The sequence below is a fragment of the Pinus tabuliformis genome, chromosome 1_2 (assembly GCF_031772625.1).
Source record: "Pinus tabuliformis cultivar Carrire ecotype Pingquan chromosome 1_2, CPIR1, whole genome shotgun sequence".
Classification (NCBI taxonomy): Eukaryota; Viridiplantae; Streptophyta; class Pinopsida; order Pinales; family Pinaceae; genus Pinus; species Pinus tabuliformis.
Window position 1 is genome coordinate 923,467,678 of NC_142298.1, and position 18,488 is coordinate 923,486,165.

An 18,488-nucleotide genomic window follows, 5' to 3' on the forward strand; every position below is an offset into this window, starting at 1 on the left:
AATTTTAGGAGTATGGGAATAAAATATATACAGAGCTGATGGATGAAAGATAGATTTTGGAATGATAGGGCTTGGAGTAAGTGAGAAAGAATCCTTCCAAGGGCTTCATCGCGATAATGGGAAGACGGTTTACAAACATACATTTCTGTTTTCTTGACATAACATCTGTAAAGGATGTGACAGGAAACTTCTCCCTCATTCCCCTATGTCAACATAGTTGCAAGCAGTGAGATATTCAACAGACAATTACACTTCATGATCCGCCTTTGCTGCTTAACAATAGAATAACTCTTAGTGAGACCATTTCATTAATTTATCTTAAGACCATGGGGATATTTGAATAATAAATCAGGGAATTTGCAGATATTGTTTAACAAGTTTCGGAATCCAATTTAATACAAAATTTAAATAGCAAACTCGAACTAGTTTTGTAATTGGAAGCTAGGCTTTTCAGAAGATGTAGCAGAAATTCATTACAATTGCTGATAGTAACTTAATAGCAATATTTGCATTTAAGCAAATAACGAGAATATCTTGTGCGGACTAAAAAGCAGGAAGGAATTATGGTTACACATATATTATCATAGAAATCTCAAGTTGTTTAAGTGTTCATGTATGAGTTTACCATGCCCTGTTATTAATAAATTGAATCAGATATTCATGCTTTCTGTGTCATGAGGCATAAAAAGAACCCATAAAATCAACCTGAGTAAATGTGAGATATATGAAACTGCATTTAGGCTTTTCAGTTGTATTAAATACTATGGAAGCATATTATTTAATTTAACAGTTTCCACTGTGTGATGGTATATGAACGACAAGGTAATTCCATAATAGAATATAAGACATAGGATCTTCCAAACAAATTTAAAAAGGTCGGTAATACCATTTATGGACCAATTGATAACTTGTGTTTTTTACAATTACCTTAACCAATGGTCTGTCAATGGTCACAATTTCAAAATATTCAAGTCAGTATCATTCCCTTTGTTAAGATCACTTTCTTTCTTAGATAGCACTCCCTTTGTGAGGATACAGTCTCCATCTTCATTCTAAAACATTACTAATTTTTTGTAAGTAAGATAGGTATCAGATTCAATTGCAAATCAAAAACTTTCTGGGTAGATTACATGATGCTCACAATTTTAGGAGTATGGGAGTAAAATATATACAGAGCTGATGGATGAAAGATATATTTTGAAATGATAGGGCTTGGAATAAGTCAGAAGGAATCCTTCCAATGGCTTCATCGCGATGATGGGAAGACGGTTTATAAACATACATTTCCCTTTTCTTGACATAACATATGTAAAGGATGTGACAGGAAACTTCTCCCTCATTCCCATATGTCAACATAGTTGCAAGCAGCGAGATATGTCAACTCCGTTATGATGTTAACAGCCGTAGAGTAGTGCCGCAAAAACTCAGCGGTTACAATGAATTCTTACAGTATGCCACTCCATAGCTATTTGCAGTACAGCTGTTTTTCATGCCACATAATCAGTGCTAAGGCAACCTTACAAGTGGTAAAGAGGGATACATGAATCTGAACATTTGAGAATATCAAAGATGAGATCTACATGAACTTGCAGAAGGACCTCCCCTGGTCTGCCGGGTGTTATAAGAATTGCAACTTTGACACTTGTGTGCAACAATGTGAATAATTACTTCAGAAGTTACTCCACAGTCATTGCATAAGATCCAAACCTGCTCAAATGACCGACGAGAAAGTGGTGAGGTATTTTCTCCCACGCCACTAATGGGCTCTAAAATATGCCTCCAAATTATACCACATTAACATCAGACAACTTACCATTTTGTTCTGGTAAGCTTCAGGCATTGGAGTCAAAGAAACCTACATGAAAAAAAAAAATATCAGAATCCACTCAAGAAACTTAAAAAATCAATTGCCATTGGACGAAAGAAAATTTCAAATATGAGAAATCAAAATTAGCAAAAACACATATAATAAGCTACTCTTTATACAACCCATTGCAAGTTGACTTCAAGATGTTCATCTTGTCGACAATATCTACCTCTCGGTCAAGTTTCCCCCACAATTTAGACATATCACAGACAAATTTGGAGCACACTGGACAAGCAAATCTGCAAAGGACAAACAAACATGTTAGAATGGCAAGAAATTTGAAATAAAATTAAAGCTGCTACAAGCTGTGACCACAGATTGCTGAAGAAGGTACCATCAATGGGCATATCAGTGCAAGTATATCTAGTATTGTGTAATAGTATAGGTAGACTGGAAACAAGAGGTTGTGAGCCAGGGCACAAAACAGGCCACATATGAAACTTACTGAAGTGTACCTACAGGATAACGCTTTAGGACAGTATTGCGTGTAAAGCCATAGGTGGACAAGAAGGGGATTATTGATCATGTGGAATAAAATCTCAATACAGGGATATGACTATTCCAGAATTTTGATAGACATGAGCAAAGCTAATTGATCATTAAGCGAAGTCAACTGATTTTTGATGGACATGAGCAAAGTCAACTATTTAACTTTTATCATATCAAGCATATCAGGTATTCTACTATAATAAGATATCTTGCCATCACATATATAACAACTACAAGTCAGACATGGTACACAAGGCAGGACACTGAAACCACTGATGTTGTTTGTATCAGAGCAAGAGAAAAATAACATAAATGCACCCAGTATAGCTAGGTAATCCGAAGCTAGCTCTAGAAGTGGGTACGGATATCAACTGATGAGAAACAAAATCTTGTGAGTAAGAATGCTTATCATAGCAGAAATCATTGTAATCTGGTAAGGGTTCTCATTTCTTTATGGGGTAATGTAAAAGAGTAGTTCTTATGGAAGAGTTCAGATATTTCTTAGGTCAATTTATAAAATTTCATAAGACCAACGAGGAGAGTAAAATCTTCAATTGCACCTGAACATGCGTAGAACAGTCAGCATTCTATAGCTTGGTTCAGGGTGGGGTGATCCATAAAGCCAGGTTAAGGTTGGGGTGATCCATGTGTGCGTGTCTTTGTGGTACATTGAATCACGAGGGTTCAGATATCTAAATAACTTTAGTCTAAATTATGCTATAAAAAGAAAACTACAATTACTACGCTAAACAGATAAGTGTGACCTACCTCAAAACACACAGGGCAGTTGTGGTGCATTGCTTTTTCCACACAAGGGTGGCAATCCTTCAAGCGGATAGAGTGGCAACATCCTAGAAAAAGGTACATGAGCAAATAAATCATTCTCGCACTACAATGAAACAAGGGAAGAAGCGGTGATAATTTGAGAAGTCATAAAGAACATACCACATTTATAACAGTGGAAGAAATTATCGTTGCCGCCAGTTCTGAAAACCAGCACAAGTAGCTAAAGTCAAAGGCAAGAAATACATCTAATACATTTCACAATAGCATGAAAGATTACTTTACAAGAGAGCAAGAAACATCAAAGGAAAAAGAGAAAAGCATACCTGCAAATTCCACATCCGTCACAGTGGTATTGCTGTTTTGAGTCCTGGAAACCAAAGTGGCAAGTACAATTAGAACCAAAAGCGTATACATCCAAACCATCTTTTTATAATTTTGTAAGAGTGAAACTCTCTGTTTTCCTAAACCAGAACTATTAAACCTGAAAAGGCATTAAAAACGTACCTCATCATCAAAGAAATTGCATTTTTCACAGAAGTACTTTCCCATACAAACACCACAAGTAACGCAGGTTTGCTGAACCTACAAAATGACAGTGCATAATCATTTTTAAAATAACTCAAGAAGCATTATAGTGTTTACCTCTAAATTTTCTTCACATTATTAAAATTAAAAAGGCTCAGCTCTTACATCTTGTTCAGTTCTACAATGTGAACAGATAACCTGCATACATACAAGAATAACTATAAATAACAAGAGCAATATACTGCAAACATACGAGAATAACTATAAATAAACAAAAGCAATATAGTAATCCAGCAAGTTAGATAAAATTTGCTAGATAATTGACCATTTATCTTTTGAGAAGAATAAAAGTTAAACCTTTACATCTTTCAAATCTACCTTCAGAAAATTACAAAGAATACATATTGTTCAGAGCATTAAGACAAACATCATAATGAATAACATCTAACTGGAAAACAAGATAGAACCTTACCTTTCGAACTTCATGGCGCGGTACATTATGTCTGTCATGTGGATGGACATCCATTGAATTCTGTTCAGATATGAGATCAGACCATACTATACCCTCACAAATGAAATTAGAAGAGACGTAATTTTATAGTTCTATTTTAACAAGTATATAAACCAAACACAACCGTTGAACTTGAAATAGCTACGAATGAAGTAAAGAAAAAGAAGCATACTTTGGCCTCATTATGACAATTCCTACAGTCAAAGACTTCATTACAAGACGGAGCCCTTATTTGGCATCTCCGGCGGTAGTGTGAACATCTGCCATCAATTATCAGTATCAAGAAAAGACACATCAGTAAAATCATCCCTGTAAGACACATTTTTCACCACTTTGTAAGATGCATGGAGATACCAATAAGAAAATATCAAAATTATATATAATAAATAAAAGGCATAAATGTTACATTAAACAATAGTGTATTGAACATCTCCATTCTATTTCAAGGAAGAAATACCAAATACAGTATGGGTATGCATGTCAAACAATGTAGATGCTCACTACCTTAAATATTTATGTTAAGGACAACAAATGACCAGGATGAATTCCTTGACAGTTAAAAACAGAAATTTCATAGCCCCACGTTAATGAATGCTATTTTTGCACACTTCAATTCCCTGAGATTCATTGTCTTAGTAGAAAGTAAATTAAGCTGAAGAAAATAGAGAGACACACAGAAATACTCTTCTCATGTTAGCAATACAAAGAGGTCACTTTAGCACAACCTCTTTTCTTGTTCTATGAGATGAGATAGGTTTGCTTATGGCCAAAGGGATAAATAGAACAAATATGTGGGATACCATAGCCCCGCATAATATGTAATGGTTTTTCAGCTCTAAAGAAGATAAAGTTAAGAATTGAAATTAGTTCCACATAAAGAACACATGCACCAACTATAGGTTTCCAACGTTAGCAATAGAGAGAATCCACTCCATTTTTTTTTACCAATTAAGGAGAATGCCCAAAGTTTCTCCTCCTTCAATTAAGGAGAATGCCCAAGTTTCTCCACCTTCAATTAAGGAGAATGCCCAAAGTTTCCCCTCCTTCAATAGAGAACTATACTTAGTATAATGAAAGAACTAAATCATAAAGAAAGGTAGTTGATAGCCAGGACAACTTCATTTTGACACAAGTGTTGTTCTATAGACCTCGCTGTTAGAGAGAAATTTGAAATAAAACCGACTGCATTAAAGGGTGCCAACAGAAATTTATTGCTGGGTCATGGACACAAAGAGGCTACCCCACGACTTCTACTGGATTACAGTAGCACATAATTACTCATTGTTCACAGAAAGTTCCCTTACTACACTAGTTCAAGGGTGCTATAAATAAGTACCATGAAAATGTCGGGGTTCAATTTATTTCATTCACCATATATTTTCATGATATGGGCATATTGACTTCCATATATTATCATGGAAATCTCAAGTTGTTTAAGTGTTCATGTATGAGTTTACCATACCCTGTTCTTAATAAATTGAATCGGATATTCACACTTTCTGTGTCATGAGGCATAAAAAGAACCCATAAACTCGACCTGAGGAAATGCGAGATATATGAAACTGCATTTACCACAAGGTTCTCTTGCGCAAGACTAATGGAAGAAACAAAAATATGGAGCAGCTTTCATAGACAACTGCAGAGTCCAAACCTAAACAATTATGCAAACAATATAATCTATAATTACTATTATCACTTACTTTATCAAGCTTCTCGAAGGTCTCTGCACGGCGTGGAATCCACCCTTTGATAGCTTCTCCAGCAACAACTAAAATCCAGGCGGGCCATCCCGCAGCAACTTGCTCTCCATGTACGTGCTTGGGAGGATTGCTCAGCCTGGGATTGGGCTTCTCCCTCCGCCTCTCCCGTGCCGGCTCTGCCACATCTGCGGCAAGATCAGCATTGCGTTTACTCCTCACCTTGGCTACCTCTTTCCCCTCTCCAACTCCGTTGGAGACTTGAACATTCTCGAGCTTCTGGACAGAAGCATTTGACCTTCTTCCAGATGTAATCTGAACAGGCCTTTCCCTAGGGCTTGCAGGATCTTCCACGGGGGCTGGAGCTGGCTGCTTGGCAAAATATACACCCCATCCCTCATTCACCGCAGCTCACAAGACCTGTTCACAGCTATCCATAGCTCAATTCGAACATCATAGTATAGAATACGGAATCCAATCCACTATTTCAAACCCTAATCGACAAAACCTCGAAGTCTAGAGCTCGATTCCCTGTTATTTACACGAAGGCAGCTCACATGAATTTTTCACTGGTATCCCCGACTCAATTTGCAGAAATTCATAAAGAAACGGAATCTGTTCCACTGCTTCAAACCCTAATAAACCAAGCCTCAAATTCTAGAGCTCGATGCACTGTTCTTTACACAACGACAGCTCATGAGACCTGTTCACTGCTATCCACAGCTCAATACGTAGAACATCATAAATAATAGGCAATCTGATCCACTGCGATCAACCCTAATCCACAATACCTCAAACTCTACAGCCCGAGTCAATGCTCGTTTTCAAAAACACAAACACATTATTGCAGAGGGCGTGGAAGAGAACCTGAAGAGCACAAAACAAACAGATATGGTCGAAGAAAGCAGGATATGGTGGAAGAAAGCAAGGTGTTCTCCCAAATTGCTGAGAATAAACAGAAATTGCACGACACATATGAATAATTTCCCCCTGAATGGCCGTTGAATGTGGACGCCAGGTGTCAACATTAGAAACAAAAAGACGACAAAAGTCTCACTCAAAAGAAGGCCTATTGGTTGCCTGGTTACTCGCGTCGGAGGCATCCAGCTCTCAACACTGCGGCAATTCCTGCTTTTGAACACTGCGGCGATTACTAGACTTAAAAATATATTAAAAATATCCCAAAACATAAAATTTAGATGTAAATCTTGTTTCTTGTTTTTTAAGTTTCAGTTGCAAATTTAAGCTAAGACGAAAATGAGCATGATCATGATAATAATAATAAAATATTTATTTACCTTAATTTTATTAAAAAATCATCAATTTAATAATTTTATTTTTTATTAAATATTTTAATTAAAAATAATATATATATATATATATATATATATATATATATATATATATATATATTATTTATATTTATTTAAAATTTATATAAATTTAAAATTCTTTATAAAAGAATTTTACAATTTAATATAAAAATATGTGTAAATATGACACTACTTATATCTCGATAAAAGATATTTACCCAAAACAAGATTAAAAATAGCTATATAAATAATATAAACTACAATATAATTGGACACAAAGAATCTGAAATCTTGATTCAATTTTTTTAATATTTATTTTAATCAAATATTTATAAAATAAATATTTAAAAAGAAAAACCATATATTAAAATCTTTAAAAACTTAAATATTTATAGGTCAAATTGTAATATTTAAAAATATAAATTTGATGTAGTTTTATTATAAATTTTATTATTATACCATGTAAAAAAACATCATTAAATCTTATTATTAATCTTATTATTATTATTATTATTAAATCTAATATTATTAGATTTAATAATTTTGGATTAATAATTTAAGGAAAAGCTTATATCTCTAGGGATTTGATTTTTTTGGTGTATAATAAATCCGGAGCCTAAATAGATCTAGGCTAGTAATATCAAATTTCACATCTTTATACTCATCACATTTTTATATTTATTCATCACATTAATAACATTGATGTGATTAATATAAAAAACATACTTGTTACATTGTGGATCACAAAAACCTAAGATCTAATAAAACAACGTTTAAAAAAATCCAAAAACTTAAATGTCAATTTAAAATAATCTTTCATTTTATCCAAAAATTTCCTAAAACAATATTTCTTATATAATAATTCCGTTCGCTTTACTCAATCCAAACAAATTTTATACTTTTACAGTTGAAATAATGTTATATAAAAATGTTAATTTGAATTAAATAATAATTCATTAATATGTATCTAATCCCAAGAAATTTAAGTTAAGTTAATTAATAGTCATATTTATATATTACTAAAGTGAAAGTAAGTTAATTATTAAATAAATTTAATTTATTTTTAATTAACATTTATTAAAATGGTTATGAATAGAGGCGTAGTATTTATTATAATGAAACGTACGTCATTGGCTACTCCAGATGGATACGTCACGCACAGGGTGTACCTCTACCTCAACCTTGTGGTAGACCTGGATGGCACAGATACAAAGTCAATGATTAATTACTCAATTAATTCTATATTTAAAATTATTAATATGCTTACAAGTCAATGGTTTATTACTTCATTAATTTTATATTTTAAAGTGATTGTACTGGGAAAAATTGTAATTTCTATTAGGTCTGAACACTTCAGAAGCATTGTTCAATTTAAGCTTTGTCATGGGATCATTTATGAATTTTGTGTATTTCCATATTTAAAAGTTATTGACATAATTTTGAAGAAAAATGTATGTGCAATGAGATATCCTTTGAAATTTGAGTTTAATTAGGGATATTTTTTCTATAATTGTATCTTTTTAGTTTCACATTATATTTGATTATTGCATTATTTTTATTTTATTTATAAAGTGTTTTAATATATTTTCTATCACAAGCAAGATAAGCTTCAATGAGAAAATTAAGTTAGAATTTAAGTTTTTCACATTTACCAATAAAAAATTAAGTTAATGTGAAAATTAAAATAGTCAATAAAAATGATTGTATTGATTTTAAGATAATTAATTAAAAATCACCATATGGATTTTAAAGTGATAATATGATTATTTTTTTATTTTAGTAAACTAATAAATTTCAATCGAGAAATTATAATTGAAATTATATAAAATCATTTAATAGAGATTTAATTTTTACAAATGAAAATTAGATTATTAAAATAATAAATTTTTAAAATAAAGATTAATTGAAAGGAATCTTTGATGTAAAAGTTTTAATTTATTTGAGTGAAGGGCAGCTCAATTGGTTATCAAAATAATATGAAATGTGTAAAAACAAAAATTCAAGGTTTAAAATCCAATGATTGTGACCCATTTTATAGAGAGAAAGACAATAATCTATGATTATATAAAATAAAAAAATTCTAGAAATAAAATATTAAAATAATAACATTTTAAAATATAATATTACTATTATTGATATAAAAATAATAAATTTATATAATAAAATAAATCAAATAATAATAATAATAATAATAATATTAAATAATTCTATTAAATAATAATATATTTTTTATTTAATATATTTTTTATAAATATTCAATAATATTTCATAAATGATAAAAAAATATAGATTTTAGAATTCAAGAAGCATTTAGCCTACAAAGACAAACATATTAAATAAACTAGTTTAAATATATTTTAACTCTAAATGTACTCGCAACAAAGTAAAACAGCCTTGCACCCCTCCCACTTCATTATGATGAAATTTCTATAAACCTATTCATATAAGAGTATATTTATTAACTCATATTGAAAGTTGGGTATAGAGACGGAATTAATCCGTACTTATCCAGCTAAGATGGGCTTGCTCTTAATAAAATTGTAGAGACTATTCACAATTATATGTTTTTGCATATTAAGCTTGATTACGCAGTTGCTTCTCTTTTCCCAAGAACTCTATCTATACTTCGTTTGATTCCTAAATTTCTTTGGAGTAAAAATATTTATAAACTACTACCCATATCTTTTTCAATATAATATTTCATTATATATCACTCTTTAAACAAACACACTAGCATCTTCTTTTTTTTAACAATAATCTCTCCTGATACATTCAATCAAACTCAGAAGAATATTTGTGTGAATGCCAGGGATACAAGTTTGATCTTTGTTTCAACTCATAACCAATAGATTTTTTACAAAAGACTTAAAATAGAAATATTTTGTATCCACAAGTCATATACATGATATTTAATAAATAATAATTTTTTTTTATGAAATTAAAGGATTTAGAACTATCTGTGGTTTATTCAAACTGAGAAGAATATTTATGTGAATGCGGATAAAAGTTTGATCTTTTTTCAACTCATAACCAATAGATTTTTTCCAAAAGACTTAAAGAGAAATATTTTATATACATGATATTTAATAAATAATAATTATTTTGTAGAAAAGTGTTAAAGCATTTAGAATTACTTAATGTGGTTTAGTATTAAGACAAAAAAATCAATCTCATTTATTAATTTAATAAATAAAATTTAATTATATCATCTATGACATAATTGTCAAAAATTTTCTAACTATCTAATGTAGTTCATCATTGAAAAAAAATACATAATTTAATACTCATCTACATATCTAGGAACAACGATTTCAATAAAAATCAATCTTATTTATTAACTTAATGAATAAAATAAAAATAAAAATAAAAAATTTAAAAATTACCATTACAATAATCCATTATTAATTATACTTCAATTATCATCACAAAAAAAAATCCAATTCTTAAGACATTTAGAATTCTCACATGTCAACATCATTTAAAACTTATCTCCAATAACTTAGCATACATTGCACTGCGAGAAGGAAATCATCTTGAATTACTAAATGTGGATCACAGGTGTTTGAATATACAACATAGTTCTCATTAATCAGACTTAAAATAGGAAAGGGAAGTTTTAAATCGTAGAAACACTAAGAGATGCATTCACCTCCAAATAATCGCACCTAGGCACCAACCTCTCGACTAGCAGACTAGAAGTCAAATCCCCGCTCCTCTGCAGTTGCGCCGCCTTGGATGCCTCCTTTCGGGCGGTAGTGTACAACCTCACCGCCAAGGCCACCAAATCCTCAGTCGAAAGGAGGGCCAAGAGTGACAGGAGAAAGGGAGTTGGCTTCGTACAGAGCACGCGAGTTACAAATAAAATGGTGGGGGTGGTTTTGCAGCACTCGCTTGGCAATAATCGACCGGAAATTCGTCCACCTGGCCGCTAAGGTGGACGAACCTGATGACATCCAGAGTCTCTGCCTCCTTCCACTGGGCGCACAAGACCATCGATGCCATAATTATTCTTCTTCAGTGAAAAAGGCAATCGCAGAGGTGAATGCATGGTTACAAGAATCGAACGTTGAACAAACAATGGGAGGCCAACCGCCTGAAAATGCATAAAGGGCGTAGAATTTTCCCGGAAGTTTGAGATTATGATGCCGACAAACGTAGAGAATGAAGGGGGTCGAAAAGTTGGGTGATCACAGAATTTGGGGTTTAGGATTTTGTCCTACGCATGGGGGTTTTCACCAATGATTGCCGAAAAAAGTAGGATAGGAGAATTCTGAGGAAGACCGGGTGTATATACATCCACAGTCATATGACACCCTGCTACTACAGAACACAAAACATTGTTGGGCGCTTCTAGGGCCAATTATTTGACAAAAATTGTCCCCTACCTGATCCATTATTTGGCTTTACAAATCTCAAGTTTTGGTTGATAATTAAAAAAGTGAGATCTATCAAGATTTGGTTGATAGTTAAAAAAGTGAGATCTAAGGGTGGAAGAACTCTCAATCGTCTAACAATCAATCTGATGGCACAAAAAAGTGTAAAGTGACAATTGGGGGAGTTCTTCTCAAAGGGAAATGCCTTACAGAGTAATTAGAATAACAAAAAAAAAATGGAAAATTTCAAAAAAAAATAATTGCATTTTTAAACATTTATTATATTTAAAATTTCTACTATTAAGTATTTAATGATTTTTCTAATATGGCAAGATTAGATGAGGATGGATGTGAATAATTTAAGTTCACAACCATCCTTTACATTTGGCATATAAAGACTAAAATTATTTTCACTAGGTTTTTGAATTCATTTTGTACACTAGCAAAATAGTACAACAATGTTGGTGCATACAACATTTAAAATTTCATTTGTCAATCCAAAATTTGCCAAAAACAATTTGGAAAATTTGTCTTTTTTAATATGAGCTTCAATCCATGTGTTATGAGCATTGTTGATTATTGTCAATATTAAAATTGGCATAGCATTCAATGTCCATACTTAATGTACATTTGTTATATTTGTCTCCATTTCCATAACATTTAATTTGTTATACTTGCTTCTTTGCAAAACACCAAAACTACTAATCATAGTTTATGTGTAAATTGTTGGGATAGGAAAATTTTAGTAAGATAAGCATCACATGTTTCGCTAAATAACAATTTTGAAGAGAAAAGAATAGACATCAAGAGAACTCAAAAAGATAAAATTGTCCCTCTTTCTCTATATTCATATATTTCATCACTCTAATTTTATATAGAATGTTTGTTCATAATTATTATTTTACATTAATAATGCTAGGTGTCTCTATTATTAATGATGGTGTCATTATTATGTTTATGTTTATTATTTCATTAATGTTTATGCACATTTAACCTTATCCTTTCCACCACTTAGTAATTCATAGCATCAAGTTATTGAAATAGATATTTAATTGTAAGAAAACAAATCATTAATAATTAATGTAAATATCTCAATTATCCATTTATCTTTATCTTTTACACATTTGGTGAATCTCATTACATATATATTGCATAGTTTAGTGATTTTATTTGTCATAATAATATTTAATTGTAAGAAAACACACAACTAATAATTAATGTAAATATCTCAAATATCCATTTATTTTTTACACATTTGGTCAATCTCATTACAAATATATTGCATAGTTTAATGATTTTATTTGTCATAATAAATCTATTATGTTTAGTGAAATTTTGTAACTTTTATTTATTTTTATTAAGTTTAGATATCCATTTAAAAAAATGAATCTTTTTAACATCATGAAACCTACATTTCGAATTATAACAATAAAAAATATGATTATGTTAATTTAATAATTTTTTGCATCATCAAATTCTCACTTCTTAGCTATCTACATTGATCATTTCCCCTTTCTCAATTCTAGGAAACCTTATCAATTACATTTTATCTCTTTTATCTTCTCGTTACTGGCGACATTGATATTGTTGAAAATGCAACAAGAAAATCCTAATTTAATTTTGTCCTTGAATTAAATTAGGAATTAAATGTAATTCCATATCTCATGACAACTTGTAATAGTTAACTAAGTTAATTTGACTTAGTTGGATCAACTAATTCGAGTTGAGGGTCTAACTAGAGTCATGTAGAGTGTCTACTACTTTATAGGAGGCTTGGTTGAGTTTATTTTTGAGTTGTAATTATTTAATTTACTTTAACTTAGTTCAAGTCAGCTAAACTAGTTCCAACTGGTGGAGAATATAGTGGGAGATCCCGTAGTGGGATATAACCTGCAGTAGTGGGGTGTAACCAACAATGATCAACTAGTAAAATGAAGATTCACTTATAATTAACTCATGCATGTGAGATCAGAGAAAGACCCAATTGAGATTAGAATTTGGGGGCAGTGTACTATAAGTTGTATAATCATCTGAATTGTACAGGAGGTGCATGTAATCAGAGGAAGGCCTATGAGGATTTCACAATTCATAATTGAGGAATTTCCCAATTAAATATGGGTTAATTCCCAAGGAAACTACGCAAGGAAATAGGACCTTGGCATGGAGCAGAATTGGCTAAGTATTGGCTTGATCTTGTCTAGGAAACAGTGAGATAGATAGAGATAATGTTGAGGTTGCTCGGGCTTGAACAAAGCATTGTAATATTATCATATTTTCTGATTAATGCAATATACAGATAGTAGGGGTTTTTAGTTTTGGCTTTTGCCATAAAATTATTGTGTTATGTGTGATTGAATTATTTCTATTTTATGCATCATGATTTCATAGTTCGTTTATTATTTCCGCTGATGAGTAAAGTATATTCAAGTCAATTGTTTTAGCATATTACAATCTACAGTTTGAATCTACAAGGAATTTCTACATGGTATCAGAGCTGAAATCACTATAGAAGAGGAGAATATGCGTTCTCCTTTTGAAGGAGAAATCGAATTTGCGTTATCATACTTTAGAGCTAGCAAGATGTGGTTCTACAGATTGAGACTCAAATATGCCCTAATTTGAAATTTATTGCTTCGAAGGACAGGATAGAGGCAATGTTGAGAGACAACGGGCTTAAGAAATTCATAGACAAAGATATTCCTAAGCTAGTTGATACTCAAGATCTAGCAAAGTGGAGAAAATGTGTGGCAAAGGCGAGAAGGATTATCCTAGAAGGAGTTCGACGTCATATAGTATCGAACCTCCATTGTAAGGAAACTCCATTTTCAATGTGGAAGGCCTTAACAAACCTATTTCAAAACAACATTGACCATAGGAATCTAGCACTGAAGGACAAGCTCAAAAAGATTAAGATGGAGAAGCGTGACACAATACCGAAGTACTTGAACAAGTTCACCCAATCTCGGGATGAGCTTGGAAGTGTCAGTGTTACAGTTGTTGAAGCCGATCTGGTAAGCCTAGTACTTCTAGGACTTCCCAAGAGTTTGCACAACTACCAAAACTCGGTTAATGGGAGGGAGAAGCTACCATAGTGGGACACATTGTGTTCTGACTCAAGGAAAATTTTAAGGATGGAAAATTTTCTTGAAGTTTAAAAACATTGGCGAATCTCACTAATCCCTAATATGTAAACTATAAAATGTTTATTGATATATTTGTAAAATTATTCAAATTTATAATGATTTTATAAATAGTCTCTATGTAATGGTTGCGATTTTTGAGGTAAAATAATTTTATATTCTAAAATTTGGGCAAATCATCTTTTATAAAAATTTGAAATTGGGGAATCTTTTTTGTGGAAAAATCATGGAAAATTAGCCCACTGGGCGAACATTAGCCCCTGAAAATTTTCCATGGTCTGACTTTGTGCAAGAATAGATTCGGCGGAACACCAGAGATGGATCCTCATCCAAGCATGATGATGAGGAGAACTGTCCCTTAGCTGGAAAGGTGAAGAAAGGGAAGGGGAAGTCATCCCATTCCAAATCAAATTCTAGTGAGGGAAACAAGAAGAAGGACATGTAGAAGATTAAATTTTTTCATTGTCATGAGCTGGGACACTATGCCACAAAGTGTCAGCACAAGAAGGCCAGTAAGAAGCGTAAGTGAAGCTCTTTCTTCACAATTCAAGCTGGGTTTCACCCTCTTCACTTGCATGGTGACATCAGTGATTGTTAGTGTGTGGTACCTAGATAGTGGAGCCTCATTCCATATGACCAACAACAAATATTTCTTTAGTGATTGGAGGGGAAGGATCTCCAGATGGACATGGTGACTGGAGATGATGGGAGGTATAGCGCAACCAGTGTCAATACCGTTACCTTTCAGAGGGAGTTTGGTTCTCCTCTCACATTAAAATATGTCATGTATGTTCCAGGTTTGAAGAAAAATTCGGTTTAAGTTGCCATGTTGGAGGACCATGGCTACAATATGATATTTAGAAATGGAAAGGCTTTCCTTTGTCACATAGCCTCAAGACAAGTGAATTGGATTAGGGTTTGGGTGAAGAACCTCTACAAATTGGATGCAGAAGACTGAGTTTCTTTGAGCACAAACGTAGAGACTATTTGTGACTTAGAAGATTGGGTCACTTGGACTACAACGCTTTGAAGATCACACAACAAATTTCTACAGGACTTTCCAAGGGTACACTAGAGCAGAGATACAGATGCAAAGGGTGTACATTGGGGAAGTACACCAAAGATTCCTTTCATGATAAAGACATTCAAGCGCAAGAGATCCTTAATATAGTTCACTCATATGTGTGTGGACCATTATCCATAACCTCCACAACCAACCATAGGTATTTCGTAATATTTGTTGCTGATTTTTCTCATAAGTGTTGGAATTTCTTCATGCAGAAGAAAGATCATATGTTCGCTAAATTTTATGAATTTAAAGCACTTGTCGAGAAAGATGCTGGTAGGAAAGTTAAATCTCTAAAAACCAATAACGGTGGACAATATGTGTCAAATGAATTTCAAGAACTTTTGTGCATCAGAAGGCATTCGACGAGAGTTAATATCACCTCATAACCCACAACACAATGGGATGCCTGAAAGGAAGAACATAAGTATGGTGGGAGTTGGTGGATATTAGTGGCCACCTGCCTATTCCACTTGGACCCTCACCATTGTTTCTTTGAGTTTCTCAGTTTCTTTAATTGTACCACAATTTACTACTTTTTGCAATTTTCACGTCATGAACTTCTGGAGCTATTTTGAGGCCCTAAATGATGTTTTTTTTTATATGGAAAACACATCGAAAGTTGTAGTCCTCATAAATATCTTTCCAAAGAGGTATCATACACATCAAACAGAGATAATATGACCAAGTTACGACCCCGTGAAGTTGACTGCCCAACTAACCCCAACAGGGCCCATAAAATCTTGGTATTACATCTCCTCGGGTTAGGGTTTTGGTTGTTTAGGGTTTTCTCTTATTGTTCAATAATAAAAATGCCCTTGAGCCGAGCATTGTAACTCAGTTCAGAGGCATGTAGCCACAACATCTCTTCTCAGAGATAAGCTACCATTGCCCAAACTATCTTATTTCCTTTTTGTTTGGAAGCATAGTTCGGTATTTTTCTATTAATGAAATGAAGTGTTTTTCTACTGCATCTTTGTGTTTATGATTATATCTATAAGTTGTAGCATTCCCGTTTAAGTTCGGATCAGTGGTTTCAGAGCGGGTCTGCTCTTTCTCTGTTTTTCTTTGCATGTCCCCAACGAGGTCAGGGTATAAAGAGTTAGGGCTCGATCTGGTTGAACCATTACAGGATTAGGCTTGCAAAACCTGACCACTTCCCATGGTAGAAGAAAATAAAGATGAGGGGGTAGGAGATCCTTTCAAAATTTTGCTCAAGGAAGCCCTCAAGTGATAGAGGGATGTGATGATGGATAAATTTGCCTAGATCCTTCAATGACTACCCACAGGAGATGCATCTTCATCTAGCAGCAACTCTGGAGGCACTATTCCTTGTAAGGTACAAGTTAAATTTGATATTTCCATATTTGAAGCCTGATATATGCAGATGCCATAGATAAATGGTTAAATATGTTGGAAGGACTAGTTGGAAAAATAATGTGAAAAAAGGACGATAGTGAATCCTCGCTTTTTTTAGCCACACCCACTTGGAATTCTTTCTGAGACGCCATCAAGGAATCTTTCTGGAATTCTTTCTGAGACGCCATCAAGGAATAATATTACCATGTTGGGAGATATGAAGATAAATACATAAAGTGGACCACACTATAGCAGGGAAGGGACCAAGATGTGCCATAGTTCACAAATACTTTTCATACCCTTCGCACGAAGCTAGGTATCAAGGATAGTGAGTGGAATTTGGTGCTCAAGTACCGCGATTGTCTGCACAAGTACATCAAGGACGATATGGAGTTCCTAGATATCTCCTCTCTCGACATTGTGTATTGGTATGCTGTAAATATTGAGTAGAATTGTAAATAGAAGAAGCGGTACTTTGGATCTGTGAATCCAAAGTAGGGAAAACGTGCTCCCAAACCACAGAAAAAAGGACCAAGCCAAGGCAGGGCTACCTAGGACAACCCGCTGAAGCCAAAAGCAAAGAAAAATGCCACGAAGATGAAGAAGGACACGAGAAAATGGTGAGAGTTCTATAAGAGCTCCAATCACAATACAAGTGAGTGTCGGGTCAAGCAGTCATTAGTGGCCGAGCTGAAGGCTTCCGAATCAGATGCAGGTTTTGAATCTGAATCAAAACCGATAAGGGAACTGACAAAGGGAAGTAGATCATTGACGCGAAGACCAGTGCCACTGTGGCCACCACAAAGATCCAAAAAATTGAGCTTGAAAATCCAGAGGAGGGGGAATGCCTCTTCCACTCACATATGTGGGTGAAGGGTTCTTCGATGCAGTTCATTGTCGAAAGCGAGAGCCAAAAGAACCTCATTTCAACAAAGGTTAGGAAGCGACTGAACGTAAAGACTACAACACATCCACATCCACACACCATTGGGTGGCTTCACAAAGGATGAGATCTTTGCGTCAAACAACAGTGTTGCCTTCCCTACAAAATCAAGCCCTTCATGGATGAGGTACTGTGTGATGATGCTCCTCTTGAAGTTTCATATGTATTGTTAGGAAAACCATACTTTTAGAAGTGACATGATGTATATGAGTCTAAACCTCGTTCTGTGATTATTACTTTGTCTAATAAGTTGTACAGGATATTGGAGGTAGCCCCTCCTACTGCCATCTCTTTGATCACTACGAAGCAATGCAATAAGATCATTTCCCAAACCATGAATTTTTTTTTCCTTATGATGCGCCCCCAAGGCAAGAAGAAGGTTATGGCCATAGCTTCCACGCAAGGCTCCTCTACATAAC

The 18,488-nt window shown here is 33.5% G+C and overlaps 1 protein-coding gene across 1 annotated transcript; it reads right to left on the reverse strand.

The window, feature by feature from the left end:
* Positions 1-1,393: 1,393 nt before the first annotated feature.
* Positions 1,394-5,914, reverse strand: LOC149208970 (E3 ubiquitin-protein ligase RZFP34-like). Its single transcript, XM_089396228.1, has 10 exons — positions 5,879-5,914; positions 4,351-4,438; positions 4,140-4,199; positions 3,833-3,865; positions 3,647-3,724; positions 3,466-3,509; positions 3,302-3,342; positions 3,125-3,207; positions 1,814-1,855; positions 1,394-1,707 (listed from the first exon to the last, which is right to left on the reverse strand). Exons 3-10 carry the CDS (start codon positions 4,191-4,193, stop codon positions 1,564-1,566), a joined length of 519 nt encoding a protein of 172 aa, XP_089252354.1. The 5' UTR covers positions 4,194-4,199; positions 4,351-4,438; positions 5,879-5,914; the 3' UTR covers positions 1,394-1,563.
* Between the last annotated feature and the right edge of the window lie 12,574 nt (positions 5,915-18,488).